This window comes from Pristiophorus japonicus, chromosome 19, assembly GCF_044704955.1.
Source record: "Pristiophorus japonicus isolate sPriJap1 chromosome 19, sPriJap1.hap1, whole genome shotgun sequence".
NCBI classification, from domain to species: Eukaryota; Metazoa; Chordata; class Chondrichthyes; family Pristiophoridae; genus Pristiophorus; species Pristiophorus japonicus.
This window is the reverse complement of record NC_091995.1, coordinates 88654975-88678598: the sequence shown is the minus strand read 5'-3', so window position 1 is coordinate 88678598 and position 23624 is coordinate 88654975. Positions and strand designations below refer to the sequence as shown.

At 47.7% G+C, this 23624-nt stretch overlaps 1 protein-coding gene across 5 annotated transcripts in view; it reads right to left on the bottom strand.

The window, feature by feature from the left end:
- Nucleotides 1-342: 342 nt before the first annotated feature.
- LOC139230028 (oxysterols receptor LXR-beta-like) overlaps nucleotides 343-23624 on the bottom strand; it is a 79660-nt gene continuing 56378 nt past the window's right edge. For all 5 annotated transcript variants that reach the window (XM_070861767.1, XM_070861765.1, XM_070861770.1 and 2 more), the window contains 4 exons: nucleotides 14331-14430; nucleotides 10315-10428; nucleotides 2405-2499; nucleotides 343-652 (listed from right to left, as the gene is read on the bottom strand). In XM_070861767.1, coding sequence (XP_070717868.1) covers nucleotides 506-652; nucleotides 2405-2499; nucleotides 10315-10428; nucleotides 14331-14430 — 456 coding nt within the window. In that variant the 3' untranslated portion in view covers nucleotides 343-505. The remainder of the gene's footprint in view (nucleotides 653-2404; nucleotides 2500-10314; nucleotides 10429-14330; nucleotides 14431-23624) is intronic.

Genomic DNA, 23624 nt, shown 5'->3' with positions numbered 1-23624 from the left:
ACACACACGCACACAGTCTCTGCAACAACCGCTTTCCAATTCCAGATTGAATTTGATCTATCTTTGTGAAAACTCGCTCGTTTAAAAAAAAAATCATTGAACTTCATATAATATTATTGGGCAAAAAAAAAAAAAATCGGCACCAAAAAAAAGTCAGCGTTTTGGGTCGATAAACAACGCGTGTTAAACAACGAACAAAGGAGATAAAGTAAGCGTTGGGGAACGAGTGGAGAATTAGTCTCATTGGAGTTCAGATCAGTAAGTGCAGCAGTGGATATCTGCTCAGCATCCGGACATCCAAGTCCTGTAGTCATGTAAAGTTTGATAGCGGTCCTTTTCTTAAAAAAAAATCCTCTCTCTCCCACGTGTTGGTCAGGCCCTGTTGAATTTTTTTCCTTCACATTTTAGTTCCAAAAAACAAACAGGTATTTCCCGCCCTAGTTTCTAACCGGTTTTCTTTAAAACAATCCACCTCCGCCCCCTCCTCTCCTGCTCGTTGCCTCGTTCACTCGTGAACGTCCCATATTTCGGAGAGGAGGGGCGGGAGCTTCTTGTCCTGGAGCCGGAGGGCGAACACCTGCTCAGAGTGGACGCTGCTCAGGGTCCGGAGGCTGACCAGCTTCATCAGCATGCGCGGGAACATCAGGTGGTCCTGGAAAACAGAAAGGGAAACCACAGTATCAGCTCGCGGCTCACTGAGCAGCACTCTCTCTCGCCTCTGAATCACCACAGGTCGTGGGTTCAACTCCCACTCCCGGGACTTGAGCACATAATTCTAATCTGACACTCCCAGTGCAGTGTTGAGGGGAAACGCTGGACTGTCGGAGGTGCCGTCTTTCGGATGAGGCGTTAAACCGAGGCCCCCCCCCCCGTCTGCTCTCTCAGGTAGACATAAAAGATCCTTCCGCACTATCTCGAAGAAGAGCAGGGGAGTTATCCCCTGGTGTCCTGGGGCCAATATTTAGCCCTCAATCAACATCACAAAAACAGATTATCGGGTCATCACCACATTGCTGTTTGTGGGAGCTTGCTGTGCGCAAGTTGGCTGCCGCGTTACAACAGCGACTTCACTCTAAAAGTACTTCCTTGGCTGTAAAGCACTTTGAGACGTCTGGTGGTCGTGAAAGGTGCTATATAAATGCAAGTCTTTCTTACAGCATCATCCAGCTCAGAAGGCGGCCAGAGGACTCTGCCAGTTCTTTGAAAGAGCTCTCCAATTAATCCCACTCCCCACCCCTGCTCTTCCCCCACTGCCCTGCAAACTGTTCCTTTTCTAGTAGTTATCCAACTCTCTTTTGAAAGTTACTAACGAATCTGCTTCCACCGCCCTTTCAGGCAGTCAATTCCAGCTCCTCCTAACTCACTGAGCAAATACATTTCTCATCACCCCAGTTTTTTTGCCAATTACCTATAATCTGTGTGCCCCCCCCCCCCTAGTACCGACCCTCCTGCCACTGGAAACAGTTTCTCTCCATCTACTCTATCAAAACCCCTCAGAATTCTGAATTGAAGTTTATTACAACGATGGTTTTGATTCGCTCATAATAAAGGATGAAACTGAGTACTGTGTACAATGAGCAAGTGTGACCTTAGCTCCTTTAATAAGACTCCAGAGTGCAGGTACCTCGTGGGTGGCCTGCTTATCTACCGTGCTCCCAAGGGATGCTGGGATCCCTTGGGACTCCAACAGGTGGGCCCTCTGGTGGTCAAGTGTCATGCAGGTTACAAGGGGTTAAATACATAAACCGGTTTTAAATTTTCTTTTATAATTTCCCGCCCTACAATTTTTTTTGTGCAAAAATTATGCGACTCAAGAGGAGGAATGTTAGTGCTGGGGATGGAAGAATTTCTTATTTCAGGCACCCAGTGTCAGCACCGAGCACTCCCAGGTCCGGTATAGCATGGTTACAGGCAAATATGTCAGCCGTGGGTCGTACTCTCGTCTCCGAGTCAGAAGGTTGTGGGTTCAAGCCCCACTCCAGGGACTTGAGTACGTAAATCTAGGCTGACACTCCCAGTGTAGTGCTGAGGGTGCGCCGCACTGTCGGAGGTGCCGTCTTTCGGATGAGACATTAAACCGAGGCCACATCTGCCCCCTCAGGTGGACGTAAAAGATCATATAGCACTTTGAAGAAGAGCAGGCGAGTTCTCCCGGGTGTGCTGGCCAATAGTTATCCGCCGTCATTAAAAAAAAGATGGCCCGGTTATTTATCTCAATGGGACCCTGCGCAAATTGGTTGTTGCGTTTCCGACATCACAACAGTGACCACACTTCAAAAGTACTTCATAGGCTGTGAAGCGCTTTGGGACACCCTGAGGTTGTGCAAGGTGCTATAGAAATGCAAGTTTTTCTTTAAAGAACCTATGGCACTATTGGCAGGGAGTTCTCCCGATATGAACCTACCTTTGGTCTCTTGATACGCAAGTACGAATGAAGTGCCTCAACGTACGGCTGCTGGAGCCTCTCCACTAATTCATGGTCTTGAACGTTCGGACGATCTGCGGGCACAAAAAATCCCAAAAGTCATTTGGAAAGAAGCTAAATCCGGACTCTCTCTTTTATTTGTACAAACAAAGCAGTGGGAAGTAGCGAGTGCAGGAATCTCACCGTAGAACCACAGAAGTTTACAGCACGGAAGGAGGCCATTTCAGCCCATCCTGTCCGTGCTGGCCGACAAAGAGCTATCCAGCCGAATCCCACTTTCCAGCTCTTGGTCCGTAGCCCTGTAGGTTACGGCACTTCCAGTGCACATCCAGGTACTTTTTAAATGTGGTGAGGGTTTCTGCCTCTACCACCCTTTCAGGCAGTGAGTTCCAGACCCCCACCACCCTCTGGGTGAAGACATTTACCCTCAAATCCCCTCTAAACCTCCCCCCAATTACTTTAAATCTATGCCCCCTGGTTGGTGACCACTCTGCTAAGGGGAATAGGTCCTTCCTATGCAATCTATCTTGGCCCCTCATAATTTTATACACCTCAATAAGGTCTCCCCTCAGTTTCCTCTGTTCCAAAGAAAATAACCCCAGCCTATTCAATCTTTCCTCGTAGCTAAAATGTTCCAGTCCAGGCAACATCCTCGTAAATCTCCTCTGTACCCTCTCTAGTGCAATCACATCCTTCCTGTAATGTAGTGACCAGAACTGCACGCAGTACCACTTTAACAAATGCCAAAAATTCTAGCATTCCACTCGCTAAGGTCTGGGCCCGACTGTTAAGGTTATGAATAAGGCTCCAGGATGATCAGGGCTGGGAACTCAACATCCAGGGGTATTCAACATTCAGGAAGGATAGAATAAAAGGAAAAGGAGGTGGGGAAGCATTGCTGGTTAAAGAGGAGATTAATGCAATAGTTAGGAAAGACATTAGCTTGGATGATGTGGAATCTATATGGGTAGAGCTGCAGAACACTAAAGAGCAAAAATCGTTAGTGGGAGTTGTGTGTGATGTTGGGGAGGGCATCAAACAGGAAATTAGGAGTGCATGCAATAAAGGTGCAGCAGTTATAATGGGTGACTTTAATATGCACATAGATTGGGCTAGCCAAACTGGAAGCAATACGGTGGAGGAGGATTTCCTGGAATGCATAAGGGATGGTTTTCTAGACCAATATGTCGAGGAACCAACTAGGGGGGAGGCCATCTTAGACTGGGTGTTGTGTAATGAGAGAGGATTAATTAGCAATCTCATTGTGCGAGGCCCCTTGGGGAAGAGTGACCATAATATGATGGAATTCTGCATTAGGATGGAGAATGAAACAGTTAATTCAGAGACCATGGTCCAGAACTTAAAGAAGGGTAACTTTGAAGGTATGAGGCATGAATTGGCTAAGATAGATTGGCGAATGATACTTAAGGGGTTGACTGTGGATGGACAATGGCAGACATTTAGAGACCGCATGGATGAATTACAACAATTGTACATTCCTGTCTGGCGTAAAAATAAAAAAGGGAAGGTGGCTCAACCGTGGCTATCTAGGGAAATCAGGGATAGTATTAAAGCCAAGGAAATGGCATACAAATTGGCCAGAAATAGCAGCGAACCTGGGGACTGGGAGAAATTTAGAATTCAGCAGAGGAGGACAAAGGGTTTGATTAGGGCAGGGAAAATGGAGTACGAGAAGAAGCTTGCAGGGAACATTAAGGCGGATTGCAAAAGTTTCTATAGGTATGTAAAGAGAAAAAGGTTAGTAAAGACAAACGTAGGTCCCCTGCAGTCAGAATCAGGGGAAGTCATAACGGGGAACAAAGAAATGGCAGACCAATTGAACAAGTACTTTGGTTCAGTATTCACTAAGGAGGACACAAACAACCTTCCGGATATAAAAGTGGTCAGAGGGTCTATTAAGGAGGAGGAACTGAGGGAAATCTTTATTAGTCGGGAAATTGTGTTGGGGAAATTGATGGGATTGAAGGCCGATAAATCCCCAGGGCCTGATGGACTGCATCCCAGAGTACTTAAGGAGGTGGCCTTGGAAATAGCGGATGCATTGACAGTCATTTTCCAACATTCCATTGACTCTGGATCAGTTCCTATCGAGTGGAGGGTAGCCAATGTAACCCCACTTTTTAAAAAAGGAGGGAGAGAGAAAGCAGGGAATTATAGACCGGTCAGCCTGACCTCAGTAGTGGGTAAAATGATGGAATCAATTATTAAGGATGTCATAGCAGCGCATTTGGAAAATGGTGACATGATAGGTCCAAGTCAGCATGGATTTGTGAAAGGGAGATCATGCTTGACAAATCTTCTGGAATTTTTTGAGGATGTTTCCAATAAAGTGGACAAAGGAGTACCAGTTGATGTGGTATATTTGGACTTTCAGAAGGCTTTCGACAAGGTCCCACACAGGAGATTAATGTGCAAAGTTAAAGCACATGGGATTGGGGGTAGTGTGCTGACGTGGATTGAGAACTGGTTGTCAGACAGGAAGCAAAGAGTAGGAGTAAATGGGTACTTTTCGGAATGGCAGGCAGTGACTAGTGGGGTACCGCAGGGTTCTGTGCTGGGGCCCCAGCTGTTTACATTGTACGTTAATGATTTAGACGAGGGGATTAAATGTAGTATCTCCAAATTTGCGGATGACACTAAGTTGGGTGGCAGTGTGAGCTGCGAGGAGGATGCTATGAGGTTACAGAGTGACTTGGATAGGTTAGGTGAGTGGGCAAATGCGTGGCAGATGAAGTATAATGTGGATAAATGTGAGGTTATCCACTTTGGTGGTAAAAACAGAGAGACAGACTATTATCTGAATGGTGACAGATTAGGAAAAGGGGAGGTGCAAAGAGACCTGGGTGTCATCGTACATCAGTCATTGAAGGTTGGCATGCAGGTACAGCAGGCGGTTAAGAAAGCAAATGGCATGTTGGCCTTCATAGCGAGGGGATTTGAGTACAGGGGCAGGGAGGTGTTGCTACAGTTGTACAGGGCCTTGGTGAGGCCACACCTGGAGTATTGTGTACAGTTTTGGTCTCCTAACTTGAGGAAGGACATTCTTGCTATTGAGGGAGTGCAGCGAAGATTCACCAGACTGATTCCCGGGATGGTGGGACTGACCTATCAAGAAAGACTGGATCAACTGGGCTTGTATTCACTGGAGTTCAGAAGAGTGAGAGGGGACCTCATAGAAACGTTTAAAATTCTGACGGGTTTGGACAGGTTAGATGCAGGAAGAATGTTCCCAATGTTGGGGAAGTCCAGAACCAGGGGTCACAGTCTAAGGATAAGGGGTAAGCCATTTAGGACCGAGATAAGGAGAAACTTCTTCACCCAGAGAGTGGTGAACCTGTGGAATTCTCTACCACAGGAAGTAGTTGAGGCCAATTCACTAAATATATTCAAAAGGGAGTTAGATGAAGTCCTTACTACTCGGGGGATCAAGGGGTATTGCGTGAAAGCAGGAAGTGGGTACTGAAGTTTCATGTTCAGCCATGAACTCATTGAATGGCGGTGCAGGCTAGAAGGGCTGAATGGCCTGCTCCTGCACCTATTTTCTATGTTTCTATGTTTCTATGAATAGGAGGGAATCATGCACTTTAGTCAGACACACTACTGAATGCAGGGATGCAGACAGGGGAAATGGAGAGGGGAGGAAGAGAGAGATAACTGGAAACTTATAGACCGCACAAGTTTCTGTTCCCTCGTGATACGCCACCGCGTGACATCACTCCCAGGTCCAGTCTACAAGTATAGTGTCAGCTGTGGCTCAGTGGGTAACACTCTCGTCTCTCAGTCAGAAAGTCCTGCCCCAGACTATTGAGCACAAAATACCGTGATCAAAGGAACGACAACAGCATCATCGGGTGATGTGACCCTGACTGCTCACAACAGTGAGTAATTGAGGTTGAAACATTGGGCTCAAGTTTCGGCCTGAGTTGCTCCTATTTTTTTGGAGCAACTAGTTTAGTATGGAGCATCTTAGAAATTGCAATTCTCGGCATTTAGTTTGCTCCAGTTCTAGTCAGTTAGAATAGTTTCATTTTAGAACAGATTTTTTTTCCAAAAGGGGGCGTGTCCAGCAAGTTTTGAAAGTTTAGGCAGCGAAAACTTACTCCAAACTAACTTAGAATGGAATAAGTGTAGATTTTTGTATGCTCAGAAAAACCTTGCCTACACTTAGAAATCAGGCTTACGGAACAAAAGATAGGGGGGGGGGGGAAGGGAAGTTTACAAACATTAAACACTTCACTTTTACAAATAAAGAGCCATCATCAATAATAAATGATAAATAAATCAATAAATCAAAAAAAAATTAAAAATTAAATATATTATAAAAATAATTAAAAAATCAATCAATAAATAAAAAAAATTACGTTTCTACTCACCTACTGCAGCACCGGGAGCCCTCCAACAGCGTGCTGGGATGCCCCCCGCCCCCGAGTGTCTCTCTCTCTCTCTCTCTCTCTCTGTCAGTGTCTCTCTGAGCTTCTGACAGCGAGGGGTGGCGGGAGAGAAGAAGGGAGGGGGGGGGAGAGAAGGGGGGGGGGGAAGAGAAGAAGGGGGGGGGGAAGAGAAGGAGGGGGGGGAAGAGAAGGAGGGGGGGGAAGAGAAGAAGGGAGGGGGGGGAAAGAGAGAAGAAGGGAGGGGGGGGAGGGAGAGAGAAGAAGGGAGGGGGGGGAGAGAAGAAGGGAGGGGGGGGGAAGAGAAGAAGGGAGGGGGGGGAAGAGAAGGAGGGGGGGAGAGAAAGGGAGGGGGGGGAGAGAAGAAGGGAGGGGGGGGGGGAGAGAAGAAGGGAGGGGGGGAGAGAAGAAGGGAGGGGGGGAGAGAAGAAGGGAGGGGGGGGAGAGAAGAAGGGAGGGGGGGAGAGAAGAAGGGAGGGGGGGGAGAGAAGAAGGGAGGGGGGGGAGAGAAGAAGGGAGGGGGGGGAGAGAAGAAGGGAGGGGGGGGAGAGGAAGAAGGGAGGGGGGGAGAGAAGAAGGGAGGGGGGGGAGAGAAGAAGGGAGGGGGGGGAGAGAAGAAGGGAGGGGGGGGAGAGAAGAAGGGAGGGGGGGGAGAGAAGAAGGGAGGGGGGGGAGAGAAGAAGGGAGGGGGGGGAGAGAAGAAGGGAGGGGGGGAGAGAAGAAGGGAGGGGGGGGAGAGAAGAAGGGAGGGGGGGAGAGAAGAAGGGAGGGGGGGAGAGAAGAAGGGAGGGGGGAGAGAAGAAGGGAGGGGGGGAGAGAAGAAGGGAGGGGGGGAGAGAAGAAGGGAGGGGGGGAGAGAAGAAGGGAGGGGGGGAGAGAAGAAGGGAGGGGGGGAGAGAAGAAGGGAGGGGGGGAGAGAAGAAGGGAGGGGGGGGAGAGAAGAAGGGAGGGGGGGAGAGAAGAAGGGAGGGGGGGAGAGAAGAAGGGAGGGGGGGAGAGAAGAAGGGAGGGGGGGAGAGAAGAAGGGAGGGGGGGAGAGAAGAAGGGAGGGGGGGAGAGAAGAAGGGAGGGGGGGAGAGAAGAAGGGAGGGGGGGAGAGAAGAAGGGAGGGGGGGAGAGAAGAAGGGAGGGGGGGAGAGAAGAAGGGAGGGGGGGAGAGAAGAAGGGAGGGGGGGAGAGAAGAAGGGGAGGGGGGGAGAGAAGAAGGGAGGGGGGGAGAGAAGAAGGGAGGGGGGGAGAGAAGAAGGGAGGGGGGAGAGAAGAAGGGAGGGGGGAGAGAAGAAGGGAGGGGGGAGAGAAGAAGGGAGGGGGGAGAGAAGAAGGGAGGGGGTAGAGAAGAAGGGAGGGGGGGAGAGAAGAAGGGAGGGGGGAAGAGAAGAGGGGAGGGGGGGAGAGAAGAAGGGAGGGGGGGAGAGAAGAAGGGAGGGGGGGAGAGAAGAAGGGAGGGGGGGAGAGAAGAAGGGAGGGGGGGAGAGAAGAAGGGAGGGGGGAAGAGAAGAAGGGGGGGGGGAGAGAAGAAGGGAGGGGGGGAGAGAAAAAGGGAGGGGGGGGAGAGAAAAAAGGGAGGGGGGGGAGAGAAGAAGGGGGGGGAGAGAAGAAGGGAGGGGGGGGAGAGAAGAAGGGAGAGGAGGGGGAGGGTGGGGGAGGCTGAACAGGAGAGGGGAGGGAACAGGGGGGGTGACAGGGGGCGGGGGGCGGGGAGGCTAAATGGGAGGGAAGCCAGAGTCCCGATCTTCAATGCCCAGTGAGCTAGGGCTAGGGGCGGCTTTCTTCGAGCCCGTCCCACGCAGCCTGCACAGATTCGGGCTGCGAGGAGCTACTGCACATGTGCACACACTCTAGAGCGCATGTGCAGAGGTCCTGGCACTGTTTTCAGCACCGGGACCTAACTCCACCCTCCACGCATTCTGCTGCACTGCGCCAAGGGCCTGGATCGACCGGACTGCGGGGAGAATACCAAGGTAAATAATACGGAGGTGTGCCGTTCTAACCCTGGGGGCAAACTCGTGTCCATTGAGTGGAAGTTTACCAACGCATTCCACCTCAATGGACTTATAAAACTCTGGGAGGGCTTGACAGGGTAGATGCCAAGAGAATGTTTCCCCGGGGAGGAGAGTCTCGAACGAGGCCCCTTGAGCCTGCTCCCCCATTCAATTGGATCATGGCTGATCTTCTAAATCAACTCTACTTTGCCGCTCGATCCCCATATCCCTTAGTGCCCAACATTCTATCGATCTCAGCCTTCAATATACTCAACAACTGAGCAGCCACAGCACTCTGGGATAGAGCATTTGAAGATTCACAACCCTCCGAGTGAAGAAATTTCTCCTCGTCTCAGTCCTGAGACTATGACCCCTAGTTCTGGACTCTCCAGCCAGGGGAAACCAGCATCTAACTATGATGCAGATGATTTGAAGTATTTGATGTCGACATCGGGTGTAATATATTTGCTGCATGGGTTCTTTGCTTAAGAATTCATAGCAACACATTGCTATTCAGAACTAGTTGGTTTATTAGCAAAGGTTTAACAATCACACGACACATTACCACCTGCCTCATCGTGGATCTCCCGAATCCAACTGGCTGGGGTTTTATTGAGTCTTGTGAACATCATGTGACTGGCTAAGCCACTCCCAACTCAACAGCTCTACAACTATTTTAAAATAACATGAATACACGTACCCCCTTTTATAAGGGCCCAAAAATCACAAATTAACTAACAAACATGAAAGGAACCTTGACAACTAAGTTAAAATTTTGTTCCCTGTTGAAACTATGCACTCCAGTCCCTCCAGCGCCTACCTCTCGCGGAAGGCCGCGAGCGTGCCGGTGGACACCGCGTGCTCCATCTCCAGGGACACCCTGGCTCGGATGTAACCGCGGAAGAGAGGCAGGCAGTCGGGCTGAACGACCCCCTCGACCTCCCGCTGCCTGGACCGGCTGATGGCCACCTTGGCCGTGCCCAGGAGCTGTCCGATGAGGAGGTCGTTCGACCTGCCCGCTCCCCTCCGCACCGGGTGCCCAACGATCAGGAGTGTGGGACTGAAGCGCAGCCAAAAATCGAGGAGCAGCCCCCTTCAAATAATAGAATCGGGGCTGCAACTTCCCACATTTAATATAAACATGAAACGCGGACTCTACAGACCGCAGATCAACAGCTCTACAACTCTTTTTGGTTGGAAACAAAATTAACCAATTAAATCAAGTGCCCCCAGATCTGGGGGACACTCCAAACACTTATCAAGGTCCTTTTTTTGTTTTTTGGGGGGGGTTTTTTGGGCACTAAAACCATACATTATACAAGTGCCCCCTATAAAAGGGGAGTCAACAGCTCTACAAACCCGTGAGCACACTCACAGGTGAATACATTTTACCGGGTACCTTAAAATGGAAAACACCCCATTCCCCAGCACTCACAGCCACGATGAGCGCAGAATAACTTATTTTGGAAAAAGTTAAACAAATAACAAATACACAAACCCGCTGAGAAGATGTTGATGGCGATAAGCAGTGCATACTCAGCATCGTCCAACTGCAGTTTCCTCATGCCCTTCGAAAACTCGAAGATCGGGTTAATGAACTCAAACTGCAATCCTAAGCAAGAGACAGGAACACGTTATTGCAAAGGTCGCATGTGAATGCTAGCGTTCCAGAACACTGCCAGTAGCTGGGGGGGTGGGGGTAGAGTTTCTGCTTTGGGCGCAATTCCGGGCACAAATTGTGCCCGTTTCGAGAGGTGTTGTTTGCCCTTGGGGTTCCACTCAAACTCATTTGCATATCGGCAAACACAAAATCTGCCGTGGACCAGCGCAATCGGGCAGCGTCTCAAACCCTTGTTAGTTAATTTAAAAAATAATTTGGCTTTAAAATGCACTCCTCGATATGTTTAAGAGTGGTATCTTGGTGCAGTTTGAATATGGGTTCATCACAAAAATAAATAAGCATTTTTAATCACAGTTGTCAGTCAATCCGCCATCCGTGAGTAACCCAATTTTAAAATTACGTTTTTAAAAAATTGTAAAGAACCGGCTAAATTTTTAGAGCCTCCTCGAAGGCTGGCAAACGCAGGCGATCAGCGGAAACACGCCACAGCGATTAATTCATCTGAAAGGTGGGGGCATGGCCAGTGTGTGGGCGGGGCTGCCTTCCAGCGCCATGTTTTTTTAAACTGGCGCAAAGATCGCGGAAACTTGATTTATGACGAACATAATTTACGCTTAAAATTCTGCGCTTTTTCGCGCTGGTTACACCGAGTTTGACTGAATTGTGAAAAAAAACTCCTGCCAAGGCTTTTCATGAATGGAAACCAGGTTGAAAGCTTGGCCAGTATGAAGAACTGAAAAAAGGCTTGCATTTATATAGCGCCTTTCACGACCACCGGACGTCTCAAACCGCTTTACAGCCAATTAATTACTTTTTGAAGTGCAGTCACTGTTGTAATGTGGGAAACGCGGCAGCCAATTTGCGCACAGCAAGCTCCCACAAACAGCAACGTGATAATGACCCAGATAATCTGTTTTTGTTATGTTGATTGAGGGATAAATATTGGCCCCAGGACACTGGGGATAACTCCCCCCTTGCTCTTCTTCGAAATAGTGGCCGTGGGATCTTTTACAGCCACCTGAGAGAGCAAACGGGGCCTCGGTTTAACGTCTCATCCAAAAGACGGCACCTCCGACAATGCGGCACTCCCTCAGCACTGCACTGGGAGTAGTCAGCCGAGATTTAAGTGCTCAAGCCTCTGGAGTGGGAATTGAACCCACAACCTTTTGACTCAGAGGCGAGGGTGCTGCCCACTGAGCCACGGCTTCTTCTGACTGTGGGCTGTAAATGTAACTCAGTTTGCACGCCCTCAGTTCAGTTCCTAGTGGGCACAAGCCCACAGCACAAAACCTGGGCAGACTGGCAACCTCACTCAAGGAAAGTGGAAACGAGAAGCACAAACTAAAAGAATAAACAAACATATATACCGAAAGCCAGTTGGTTCTGCAGCACAACTTGTAGAAATATTAGTGTGATAGAAATACTATCCGTACAGCCTCATCCCTCAAATCTAAGCCCGTATTCTTAACATAGAAACATAGAAAATAGGTGCAGGAGTAGGCCATTCAGACCTTCTAGCCTGCACCGCCATTCAATGAGTTCATGCAACTTCAGTACCCCATTCCTGCTTTCTCGCCATACCCCTTGATCCCCCTAGTAGTAAGTGCTTCATTTAACTCCTTTTTGAATATATTTAGTGAATTGGCCTCAACTACTTTCTGTGGTAGAGAATTCCACAGGTTCACCACTCTCTGGGTGAAGAAGTTTCTCCTCATCTCGGTCCTAAATGGCTTACCCCTTATCCTAAGACTGTGACCCCTGGTTCTGGACTTCCCCAACATTGGGAACATTCTTCCTGCATCTAACCTGTCTAAACCCGTCAGAATTTTAAACGTTTCTATGAGGTCCCCTCTCATTATTCTGAACTCCAGTGAATACAAGCCCAGTTGATCCAGTCTTTCTTGATAGGTCAGTCCCACCATCCCGGGAATCAGTCTGGTGAATCTTCGCTGCACTCCCTCAATAGCAAGAATGTCCTTCCTCAAGTTAGGAGACCAAAACTGTACACAATACTCCAGGTGTGGCCTCACCAAGGCCCTGTACAACTGTAGCAACACCTCCCTGCCCCTGTACTTAAATCCCCTCGCTATGAAGGCCAACATGCCATTTGCTTTCTTAACCGCCTGCTGTACCTGCATGCCAACCTTCAATGACTGATGTACGATGACACCCAGGTCTCGTTGCACCTCCCCTTTTCCTAATCTGTCACCATTCAGATAATAGTCTGTCTCTCTGTTTTTACCACCAAAGTGGATAACCTCACATTTATCCACATTATACTTCATCTGCCATGCATTTTCCCACTCACTTAACCTATCCAAGTCACTCTGCAGCCTCATAGCATCCTCCTCGCAGCTCACACTGCCACCCAACTTAGTGTCATCCGCAAATTTGGAGATACTACATTTAATCCCCTCGTCTAAATCATTAATGTACAATGTAAACAGCTGGGGCCCCAGCACAGAACCTTGCGGTACCCCATTAGTCACTGCCTGCCATTCTGAAAAGTACCCATTTACTCCTACTCTTTGCTTCTTGTCTGACAACCTGTTCTCAATCCACGTCAGCACACTACCCCCAATCCCATGTGCTTTAACTTTGCACATTAATCTCTTCTCCTAATCAAACCGAATAACCCAATAAACCAGGACAAAATGTTATTTTTCTCAGCTCCTCCAAGATTTTTGGGGCTTTGGGTCCGAATTAATGCACAGGACAAAGCAATCTCTTCCGGCAGAAAGACTGCATGTATTTTCGTATGTTGCTACATGTGCCTCTTTCAATACATTTTGAAGAACTGGCTCCACCTAGTGGCCTAGAGGGTAAAAACACCAATTAATCAGTTAATTCAGCCATTCAGCCTCGGCTCAGTTCCTGGTCAATGCCGGGTTAGCACGTCTCAGCCTGAGGAATAGCGACTTGGGGGGAGGTCTACAATTGGTTTCAGTGTGTGGGGAATGGGTTGGGTGGGAGAGGATTGGGCCAGGATGTGAAGGCTGCCGTGTTCGAATAGCCTGCTGCCACATCATCATCTAGGCTCGCACACGCTGAAGGACGGCCGCCTGGGGGAGGTACTGGAGGGGTTGCTGGTGTCTGTGGAACCGTGCGCTCCAGCTCCTTTAGGGGGAAGAGTGAAGAAAATTGGGGAGAAAAAAAAAAATCGGCAGCATAGAAACATAAAAAATAGGTGCAGGAGTAGGCCATTTGGCCCTTCGAGCCTGCACCACCATTCAATATGATCATGTCTGATCATGCAACTTCAGTACCCCATTCCTGCTTTCTCTCCATACCCCTTGATCCCTTTAGCCGTAAGGGCCACATCTAACTCCCTTTTGAATATATCTAACGAACTGGCCTCAACAACTTTCTGTGGTAGAGAATTCCACAGGTTCACAATTCTCTGAATGAAGAAGTTTCTCCTCATCTCGGTCCTAAATGGCTTACCCCTTATCCTTAGACTGTGTCCCGTGGTTCTAAGAATTCCCTAACATCGGGAACATTCTTCCTGCATCTAACCCTGTCCAGTCCCGTCAGAATTTTATATGTTTCTATGAGATCCCCTCATCATTCCAGTGAATACAGGCCCAGTCGATCCAGTGTCTCCTCATATGTCAGTCCCGCCATCCCGGGAATCAGTCTGGTGAACCTTCGCTGCACTTCCTCAATAGCAAGAACGTCCTTCCTCAGATTAGGAGACCAAAACTGAACACAATATTCCAGGTGAGGCCTCACCAAGGCCCTGTACAACTGCAGTAAGACCCCCTCTGCTCCTATACTCAAATCCTCTTGCTATGAAGGCCAACATGCCATTTGCCTTCTTCACCGCCTGCTGTACCTGCATGCCAACTTTCAACTTTCAGCAGGACGGGTATCAGAAAGTTGACCTCACTCACCTGCTCGTGCAAAATCTTCTTTGCTGTACGTGAAATCCTTGAGGAAGGTTATGCATTCCGTCTCGTGGTTGTATCGCCGTGCCGTCTCCAGCAACATAATCTGGAAAGAAGCAGGTTCGTGATTCAGAATATCAGGGCCACAGACATTCTCTGCCTCTATCAATAAAGTCAAGAGTCCCACATTCTTTTTTTTTTAAAAACAGCCCTCTCAATTTTTTCTGACACCTTCAAAGATTTATGTACATACATCCCCACCCCCACCCCCCACACCCCTGCCCCCAGGTCTCTATGATTCCTTTAAAATTGTGCCGTTTAGTTCATATTGCATCTCCTCATTCTACCTACTGAAATGAATCTACCAAAATTCCCTGGATTCTGGGGAGGTCCCAGCGGATTGGAAAACCGCAAATGTAACACTCCTATTTAAAAAAGGTGGCTGGCAGAAATCAGGAAACTATAGACCAGTTAGCCTAATATCTTTCGTTGGGAAAATGCTGGAGTCCATTATTAAGGAAGAAGTAGCAGGACATTTGGAAAAGCATGAGTCAATCAAACAGAGTCAGCTTGGTTTTATGAAAATGAAATCAAGTTTGACAAATTTGCTGGAGTTCTTTGAGGATGCAACGAACAGGGTGGATAAGGGGGAACCAGTGGATGTGGTGTATTTGGATTTCCAGAAGGCAGTCGATAAGGTGCCACATGAAAGGTTACTGCACAAGATAAAAGTTGGGGTTGGGGCTAATATATTAGCATGGATTGAGGATTAGCTAACTAACAGAAAACAGAGCGTCGGGATAAACGGGTCATTTTCCGGTTGGCAAACAGTGACTAGTGGGGTGCCGCAGGGATCGGTACTGGGTCCTCAACTATTTACAATCTATATTAACGACTTGGAGGAAGGGACCGAGTGTAATGTAGCCAAGTTTGTTGAAGATACAAAGATGGGTGAGAAAGCAAATTGTGAGGAGGACACAAAAAATCTGGAAAGGGATAAGTGAGTGGGCAAACATTTGGCAGATGGAGTATAATGTAGGAAAATGTGAGGTTATCCACTTTGGCAATTTGCCTTAATTACCAAGTCTTCTCTCTTCTCGCTTTGTGGCGTCCTGAATTACAGCCTCGGAATCTCCATCAAAAACAAAATTATTGCAGAACAATCCTTTTCACCCAGAGAGATTATCCCCATCAATGCTCCCTCTAATTTCCGTTTGGTGCGCTGTCCCTTTAAATGCGGGCGCGGTGTATTTTTCAGTGGCAGCAGCTAGTGAGCGTCCTGCGCGGGACTTCCCGATTGGTGCGTGACCGCACATCTTACGGGGAACATTGATCCCTTCCCACTTTGGATTAAGAACATAAGAAATATAGAAACATAGAAAATAGGTGCAGGAGCAGGCCATTCGGCCCTTCGAGCATGCACCACCATTCAATAAGATCACGGCTGATCATTCACCTCAGTACCCCTTTCCTGCTTTCTCTCCATATCTCTTGATCCCTTTAGCCGTAAGGGCCATATCTAACTCCCTCTTGAATATATCCAATGAACTGGCATCAACATCTCTCTGCGGTAGAGAATTCCACAGGTTCACAATTCTCTGAGTGAAGAAGTTTCTCCTCATCTCGGTCCTAAATGGCTTATCCCTTATCCTTCGACTGTGTCCCCGGTTCTGGACTTCCCCAATATCGGGAACATTCTTCCTGCATCTAACCTGTCCAATTTCGTCAGAATTTTATATGTTTCTATGAGATCCCCTCTTATCCTTCTAAACTCCAGTGAATACAGGCCCAGTCGATCCAGTCTCTCCTCATATGTCAGTCCTGCTATCCCGGGAATCAGTCTGGTGAACCTTCACTGCACTCCCTCAATAGCAAGAACAGGATTTTAACCTACATATCGATTGGTCAAATCAAATCGCACGGGGTAGCCTGGAGGAGGAATTCATAGAATGCATACGGGATTGTTTCTTAGAACAGTATGTAACAGAACCTACAAGGAAGCAAGCCATCTTAGATCTGGTCCTGTGTAATGAGACAGGAAAAATAAACGATCTCCTCGTAAAAGATCCTCTCGGAATGAGTGATCACAATATGGTTGAATTTGTAATACAGATTGAGGATGAGGAAGTTGTGTCAGAAACGAGTGTACTATGCTTAAACAAAGGGGACTACAGTGGATGAGGGCAGAGTTGGCTAAAGTAGACTGGAAACAAGGACTAAACGGTGGCACAATTGAGGAACAGTGGAGGACTGTTAAGGAGCTCTTTCATAGTGCGCAACAAAAATATATTCCAGTGAAAAAGAAGGGCGGCAAGAGAAGGGATAACCAGCCGTGGATAACCAAGGAAATAAAAGAAAGTATCAAATCAAAGACCAATGCGTATAAAGTGGCCAAGGTTAATGGGAAACTAGAGGATTGGGAAAATTTTAAGCAACAGCAAAGAATGACTAAAAAAGCAATAAAGAAAGGGAAGATAGATTACGAAGGTAAACTTGCGCAAAACATAAAAACAGATAGTAAAAGCTTTTACAGATATATAAAACGGAAAAGAGTGACTAAAGTAAATATTGGTCCCTTAGAAGATGAAAAGGGGGATTTAATAATGGGAAATGTGGAAATGGCTGAGACCTTAAACAATTATTTTGCTTCCGTCTTCACAGTGGAAGACACAAAAACCATGCCAAAATTTGCAGGCCACAGGAATGTGGGAAGGGAGGACCTTCAGACAATCACCATCACTAGGGGGGTAGTGCTGGACAGACTAATGGGACTCAAGGTAGACAAGTCCCCTGGTCCTGATGAAATGCATCCCAGGGTATTAAAAGATATGGCGGAAGTTATAGCAGATGCATTCGTTATAATCTACCAAAATTCTCTGGACTCTGAGGAGGTACCAGCGGATTTGAAAACAGCTAATGTAACGCCTCTGTTTAAAAAAGACAGGTAACTATAGGCCGGTTTAACATCTGTAGTGGGGAAAATGCTTGAAACTATCATTAAGGAAGAAATAGCGGGACATCTAGATAGGAATAGTGCAATCAAGCAGACGCAGCATGAAAGGGAAATCATGTTTAACTAATTTACTGGAATTCTTTGAGGATATAACGAACATGGTGGATAGAGGTGTACCGATGGATGTAGTGTATTTAGATTTCCAAAAGGCATTCGATAAGGTGCCACACAAAAGGTTACTGCAGAAGATAAAGGTACGCGGAGTCAGAGGAAATGTATTAGCATGGATAGAGAATTGGCTGGCGAACAGAAGGCAGAGAGTCGGGATAAATGGGTCCTTTTCCGGTTGGAAATCAGTGGTTAGTGGTGTGCCACAGGGATCAGTGCTGGGACCACAACTGTTTACAATATACATAGATGGCCAAGAAGAGGGGACAGAGTGTAGTGCAACAAAATTTGCAGATGACACAAAGATTAGTGGGAAAGCGGGTTGTGTAGAGGACTCAGAGAGGCTGCAAGGAGATTTGGATAGGTTAAGCGAATGGGCTAAGGTTTGGCAGATGGAATACAATGTCGGAAAGTGTGAGGTCATCCACCTTGGGAAAAAAAACAGTAAAAGGGAATATTATTTGAATGGGGAGAAATTACAACATGCTGTGGTGCAGAGGGACCTGGGGGTCCTTGTGCATGAATCCCAAAAGGTTAGTTTGCAGGTGCAGCAGGTAATCAGGAAGGCAAATGGAATGTTGGCCTTCATTGCGAGAGGGATGGAGTACAAAAGCAGGGAGGTCTTGCTGCAACTGTATAAGGTATTGGTAAGGCTGCACCTGGAGTACTGCGTGCAGTTTTGGTCACCTCACTTAAGGAAGGATATACTAGCTTTGGAAGGGGTACAGAGACGATTCACTCGGCTGATTCCAGAAATGAGGGGGTTACCTTATGATGATAGATTGAGTAGACTGGGTCTTTACTCCTTAGAGTTCAGAAGGATGAGGGGTGATCTTATAGAAACATTTAAAATCATGAAAGGGATAGACAAGATAGAGGCAGAGAGGTTGTTTCCATTGGTAGGGGAGACTAGAACTAGGGGGCACAGCCTCAAAATACGGAGGAGCCAATTTAAAACCGAGTTGAGAAGGAATTTCTTCTCCCAGAGGGTTGTGAATCTGTGGAATTCTCTGCCCAAGGAAGCAGTTGAGGCTAGCTCATTGAATGTATTCAAGTCAAAGATAGATAGATTTTTAACCAATCAGGGAATTAAGGGTTACGGGGAGCGGGCGGGTAAGTGGAGCTGAGTCCACGACCAGATCAGCCATGATCTTATTGAATGGCGGAGCAGGCTCGAGGGGCTAGATGGCCTACTCCTGTTCCTAATTCTTATGTTCTTATGTCCTTCCTCAGATTAGGAGACCAAAACTGAACAAATAGGAGCAGGGGAAGGCCATATGGCCCCTCGAGCCTGCTCCACCATTCAATAAGATCATGGCTGATCATCGACCTCAACTCCACTTTCCTGCCCGATCTCCATATTCCTCGATTCCCCTAGACTCCAAAAATCTATCTATCTCAGCCTTGAATATATTCAGAGACTCAGCCTTCACAGCTCTCTGGGTCAGAGAATTCCAAAGGTTCACCACCCTCTGAGAGAAGAAATTCCTCCTCATCTCTGTCCTAAGTGGTCAACCCCTTATTCTGAGACTGTGCTCTCAAGTTCGAGACTCTCCAACCAGGGGGAAACAACCTCTCAGCATCTATTCTGTCAATCCTCTTCAGAATCAATGAGATCACCTTATTCTTCTAAACTCAAGTATAGGCGCATTCTACACAATCTCTCATCACAGGTCTCTCTTCCCAGGAATCAATCGAGCGAACCTCCGTTGACCGTCTCCAAGGCAAGTATATCCTTCCTTAGATAAGGAGACCAAAACTGTGCACAGTACTCCAGGTGCGGTCTCACCAGGGCCTAGTCCTATTCTACTCCTATTCTTCAGCTATGAGAATGATGAGTTTTTTTCGATGCAGCGTATTGATTCATTCTGTGACTGTATGGGTAACGGGGAGCTAAAGAGAGACAAGACTGATTGGAGGTCATTACCTATCACCAAAACAACTGATTAACTGGTTATCCATCTTAGCACTATTTGTGGTAACATGCTGTGTACAAATTGGTTGCTGTGTTTATTGCACCAAAGTAATTTAGAAAGAAAGAAGAAAGACTTGGATTTATATTGTGTCTTTCACGACCACGGGATGTCCCAAAGCGCTTTCAGCCAATGAAGTACTTTTGGAGTGTAGTCACTGTTGTAATGTGGGAAACGCAGCAGCCAATTTGCGCACAGCAAGCTCCCACAAACAGCAATGTGATAATGACCAGATAATCTGTTTTTTTGTTATGTTGATTGAGGGATAAACAATAACCCGAGCATTAAACAACAACCGAACAAGGCATCATTAAACGGCTTAAGGCCGAGTTCGAACAAAAAACTTGGGACCTAAAGAACAGATGGTGGATGGAGACAGCACAGGAGATACAGTAGTTGGCCGACAGCCATGATGTGCGAGGTTTCTTCATCGCAATCAAGGCCACCTACGGTCCAAACACCCAAGGCCCCACCCACTGCTGGCCAAGGACGGGAAAAACACTCATCAAGGACACCGAAGCAGTCAGGGCCCGCTGGAATGAGCACTTCGAAGATCTCCTCAATCGAGATTCTGCCTTTAACTCGAGTGTTCTCGACTCCATCCCGCAGCATGCGACCCGCCACCACCTCAGTGAAACCCCAACATTGCACGAGGTGGAAAAAGCCATAAGGCAGCTTAAGAACAACAAGGCTATGGGAGCGGGTGGAATCACCGCTGAGGCACTACAGTATGGCGGAGAGGCGCTGTTGGCGCGAATCTCTCTCATCTGGAGGGAGGCGAGAATGCCGGGAGATCTCAGAGATGCAGTGATCGTGACCATCTTTAAAAAAGGGGACAAGTCTGACTGTGGCATCAACAGAGGACTCTCCCTGCTATCAGCCACTGGGAAAGTCGTCGCTAGAGTCCTCCTCAACCGTCTTCTCCCTGTGGCCGAGGAACTCCTCCCGGAGTCACAGTGTGGATTTCGTCCCCTACGGGGCACAACGGACATGATTTTTATCGTGCGACAGCTGCAGGAAGAATGCAGGGAACAACACCAGTCCTTATACATGGCCTTCTTCGACCTTACAAAGGCCTTTGCCACAGTTAACTGCGAGGGTCTATGAAGTGTCCTCCTCCGTTTCGGTTGCCCCCAAAAGTTTGTCACCATCCTCCGCCTGCTCCACGATGACACGCAGGCCGCGATCCTTACTAACGGATCCATTACAGACCCAATCCATGTCCAGACCGGGGTCAAACAGGGCTGCGTCATCTGCCCAACCCTCATAGAAACATAGAAAATAGGTGCAGGAGTAGGCCATTCGGCCCTTCGAGCCTGCACCGCCATTCAATGAGTTCATGGCTGAACATGCAACTTCAGTACCCCATTCCTGCTTTCTCGCCATACCCCTTGATTCCCCTAGTAGTAAGGACTACATCTAACTCCTTTTTGAATATATTTAGTGAATTGGCCTCAACTACTTTCTGTGGTAGAGAATTCCACAGGTTCACCACTCTCTGGGTGAAGAAGTTTCTCCTCATCTCGGTCCTAAATGGCTTACCCCTTATCCTTAGACTGTGACCCCTGGCTCTGGACTTCCCCAACATTGGGAACATTCTTCCTGCATCTAACCTGTCTAAACCCGTCAGAATTTTAAACGTTTCTATGAGATGCCCTCTCATTCTTCTGAACTCCAGTGAATACAAGCCCAGTTGATCCAGTCTTTCTTGATAGGTCAGTCCCACCATCCCGAGAATCAGTCTGGTGAACCTTCGCTGCACTCCCTCAATAGCAAGAATGTCCTTCCTCAAGTTAGGAGACCAAAACTGTACACAATACTCCAGGTGTGGCCTCACCAAGGCCCTGTACAACTGTAGCAACACCTCCCTGCCCCTGTACTTAAATCCCCTCACTATGAAGGCCAACATGCCATTTGCTTTCTTAACCGCCTGCTGTACCTGCATGCCAACCTTCAATGACTGATGTACCATGACACCCAGGTCTCGTTGCACCTCCCCTTTTCCTAATCTGTCACCATTCAGATAATACTCTGTCTCTCTGTTTTTACAACCAAAGTGGATAACCTCACATTTATCCACATTATACTTCATCTGCCATGCATTTTCCCACTCACTTAACCTATCCAAGTCACTCTGTAGCCTCATAGCATCCTCCTCGCAGCTCACACTGCCACCCAACTTAGTGTCATCCGCAAATTTGGAGATACTACATTTAATCCCCTTGTTTAAATCATTAATGTACAATGTAAACAGCTGGGGCCCCAGCACAGAACCTTGCGGTACCCCACTAGTCACTGCCTGCCATTCTGAAAAGTCCCCATTTACTCCTACTCTTTGCTTCCTGTCTGCCAACCAGTTCTCAATCCACATCAGCACACTACCCCCAATCCCATGTGCTTTAACTTTGCACATTAATTTCTTGTGTGGGACCTTGTCGAAAGCCTTCTGAAAGTCCAAATACATCACATCAACTGGTTCTCCCTTGTCCACTCAACTGAAAACATCGTCAAAAAATTCCAGAAGATTTGTCAAGCATGATTCCCTTTCACAAATCCATGGTGACTTGGACCTATCATGTCACCTCTTTCCAAATCCTTAATAAATGATTCCATCATTTTACCCACTACTGATGTCAGGCTGACCGGTCTATAATTCCCTGTTTTCTCTCTCCCTCCTTTTTTTTAAAAAAAAGTGGGGTTACATTGGCTACCCTCCACTCTGATCTAGAGTCTATGGAATATTGGAAAATGACTGTCAATGCATCCACTATTTCCAAGGCCACCTCCTTAAGTACTCTGGGATGCAGTCCATCAGGCCCTGGGGATTTATCGGCCTTCAATCCCATCAATTTCCCGACTAATAAAGATTTCCCTCAGTTCCTCCTTCTTACTAGACCCTCTGACCCCTTTTATATCCGGAAGGTTGTTTGTGTCCTCCTTAGTGAATACCGAACCAAAGTACTTGTTCAATTGGTCTGCCATTTCTTTGTTCCCCGTTATGAATTCCCCTGATTCTGACTGCATCTCATCTCATCTTCCTCGCTGCTATGCTCCACCTCACAGTCAACAAGCTCCCCGCTGGAGTGGAACTAAACTACAGAACCAGTGGAAACCTGTTCAACCTTCAGCGTCTCCAGGCCAGGTCCAAGACTACCCCAACCTCTGTCGTCGAGCTACAGTACGTGGACGACGCCTGCGTTTGCGCAAATACAGAAGCTGAACTCCAAGTCAGTCATATTGGCCAGGACACAGGGGAGAACGCCCCTGCTCTTCTTTGAAATAGTGCAATGGGATCTTTTACGTCCACTTGAGAGAGCAGATGGGACCTCGGTTTAACATCTCATCCGAAAGACAGCCCCTCCGACAGTGCAATACCTCCTCAGGCTGTGTCAGCCTGGATTTTTTGTGCTCAAGTCCCTGGACTCGGAGGCAAGAGTGCTACCCACCATATATGTAGCACTCTAGAACGTTTCTGAGGCACTTGACCAAGGGCAATATAAATGCAAGTTCTAGAACCCTCACGCCCCAAAAGTCTGTGGATGCTGGGGCAATTGAAATTTTCAAGACTTAGATCGACAGATTTTTGTTGGGTAAAGGTATGGGTCAATGGTGGAATAATGGAGGTAAGGTACAGATCAATCATTGAATGGCGGAGCAGGCTCAAGGGGCTGAATGTCCTACTCCTGGTCCTATGTTCCCTATTTTCAGTCAAGTCCATCAATCAAGTTGCCTCTCCAAGTACCTAGTGCTATATAAAATAAACCATTTCCCCCTCTTCTCTCCTGACGGCTCAAAACCTGCAGTGCTTCAGTTCCACGTCTCTGATACCTCAACATCCACTTGGGCAAGGTACTGGGGGCTGTAGGCACCCAAGGAACCAACCCCCGATGCCTTCATAAAAGAGGAAAACAATGTGCAACAATGAGGGAACCCTGTCCTCAATAAACAAAACCTCGATTGTGTGACTGGTCATTTACCTCCTGTGGCGCTGCTATGGATAGCCTGAGCTCCAGAGTGCGGATTAGCTGCTAAGATGGAGCTGTGTTTTAACTTGGCCTGCCCCTTTAAGGCTGTGGCTCGGTTACTTCCTGGGGGCGTGTGGTCAAAATACGCACACCCCGAGGTCACTTAGAGGCCAATTGCCTCTGGACATTCTGTAGATTGCCGGCTGCTTGTAAATCTCGACCACCAGCTTGGGGAAAGGTC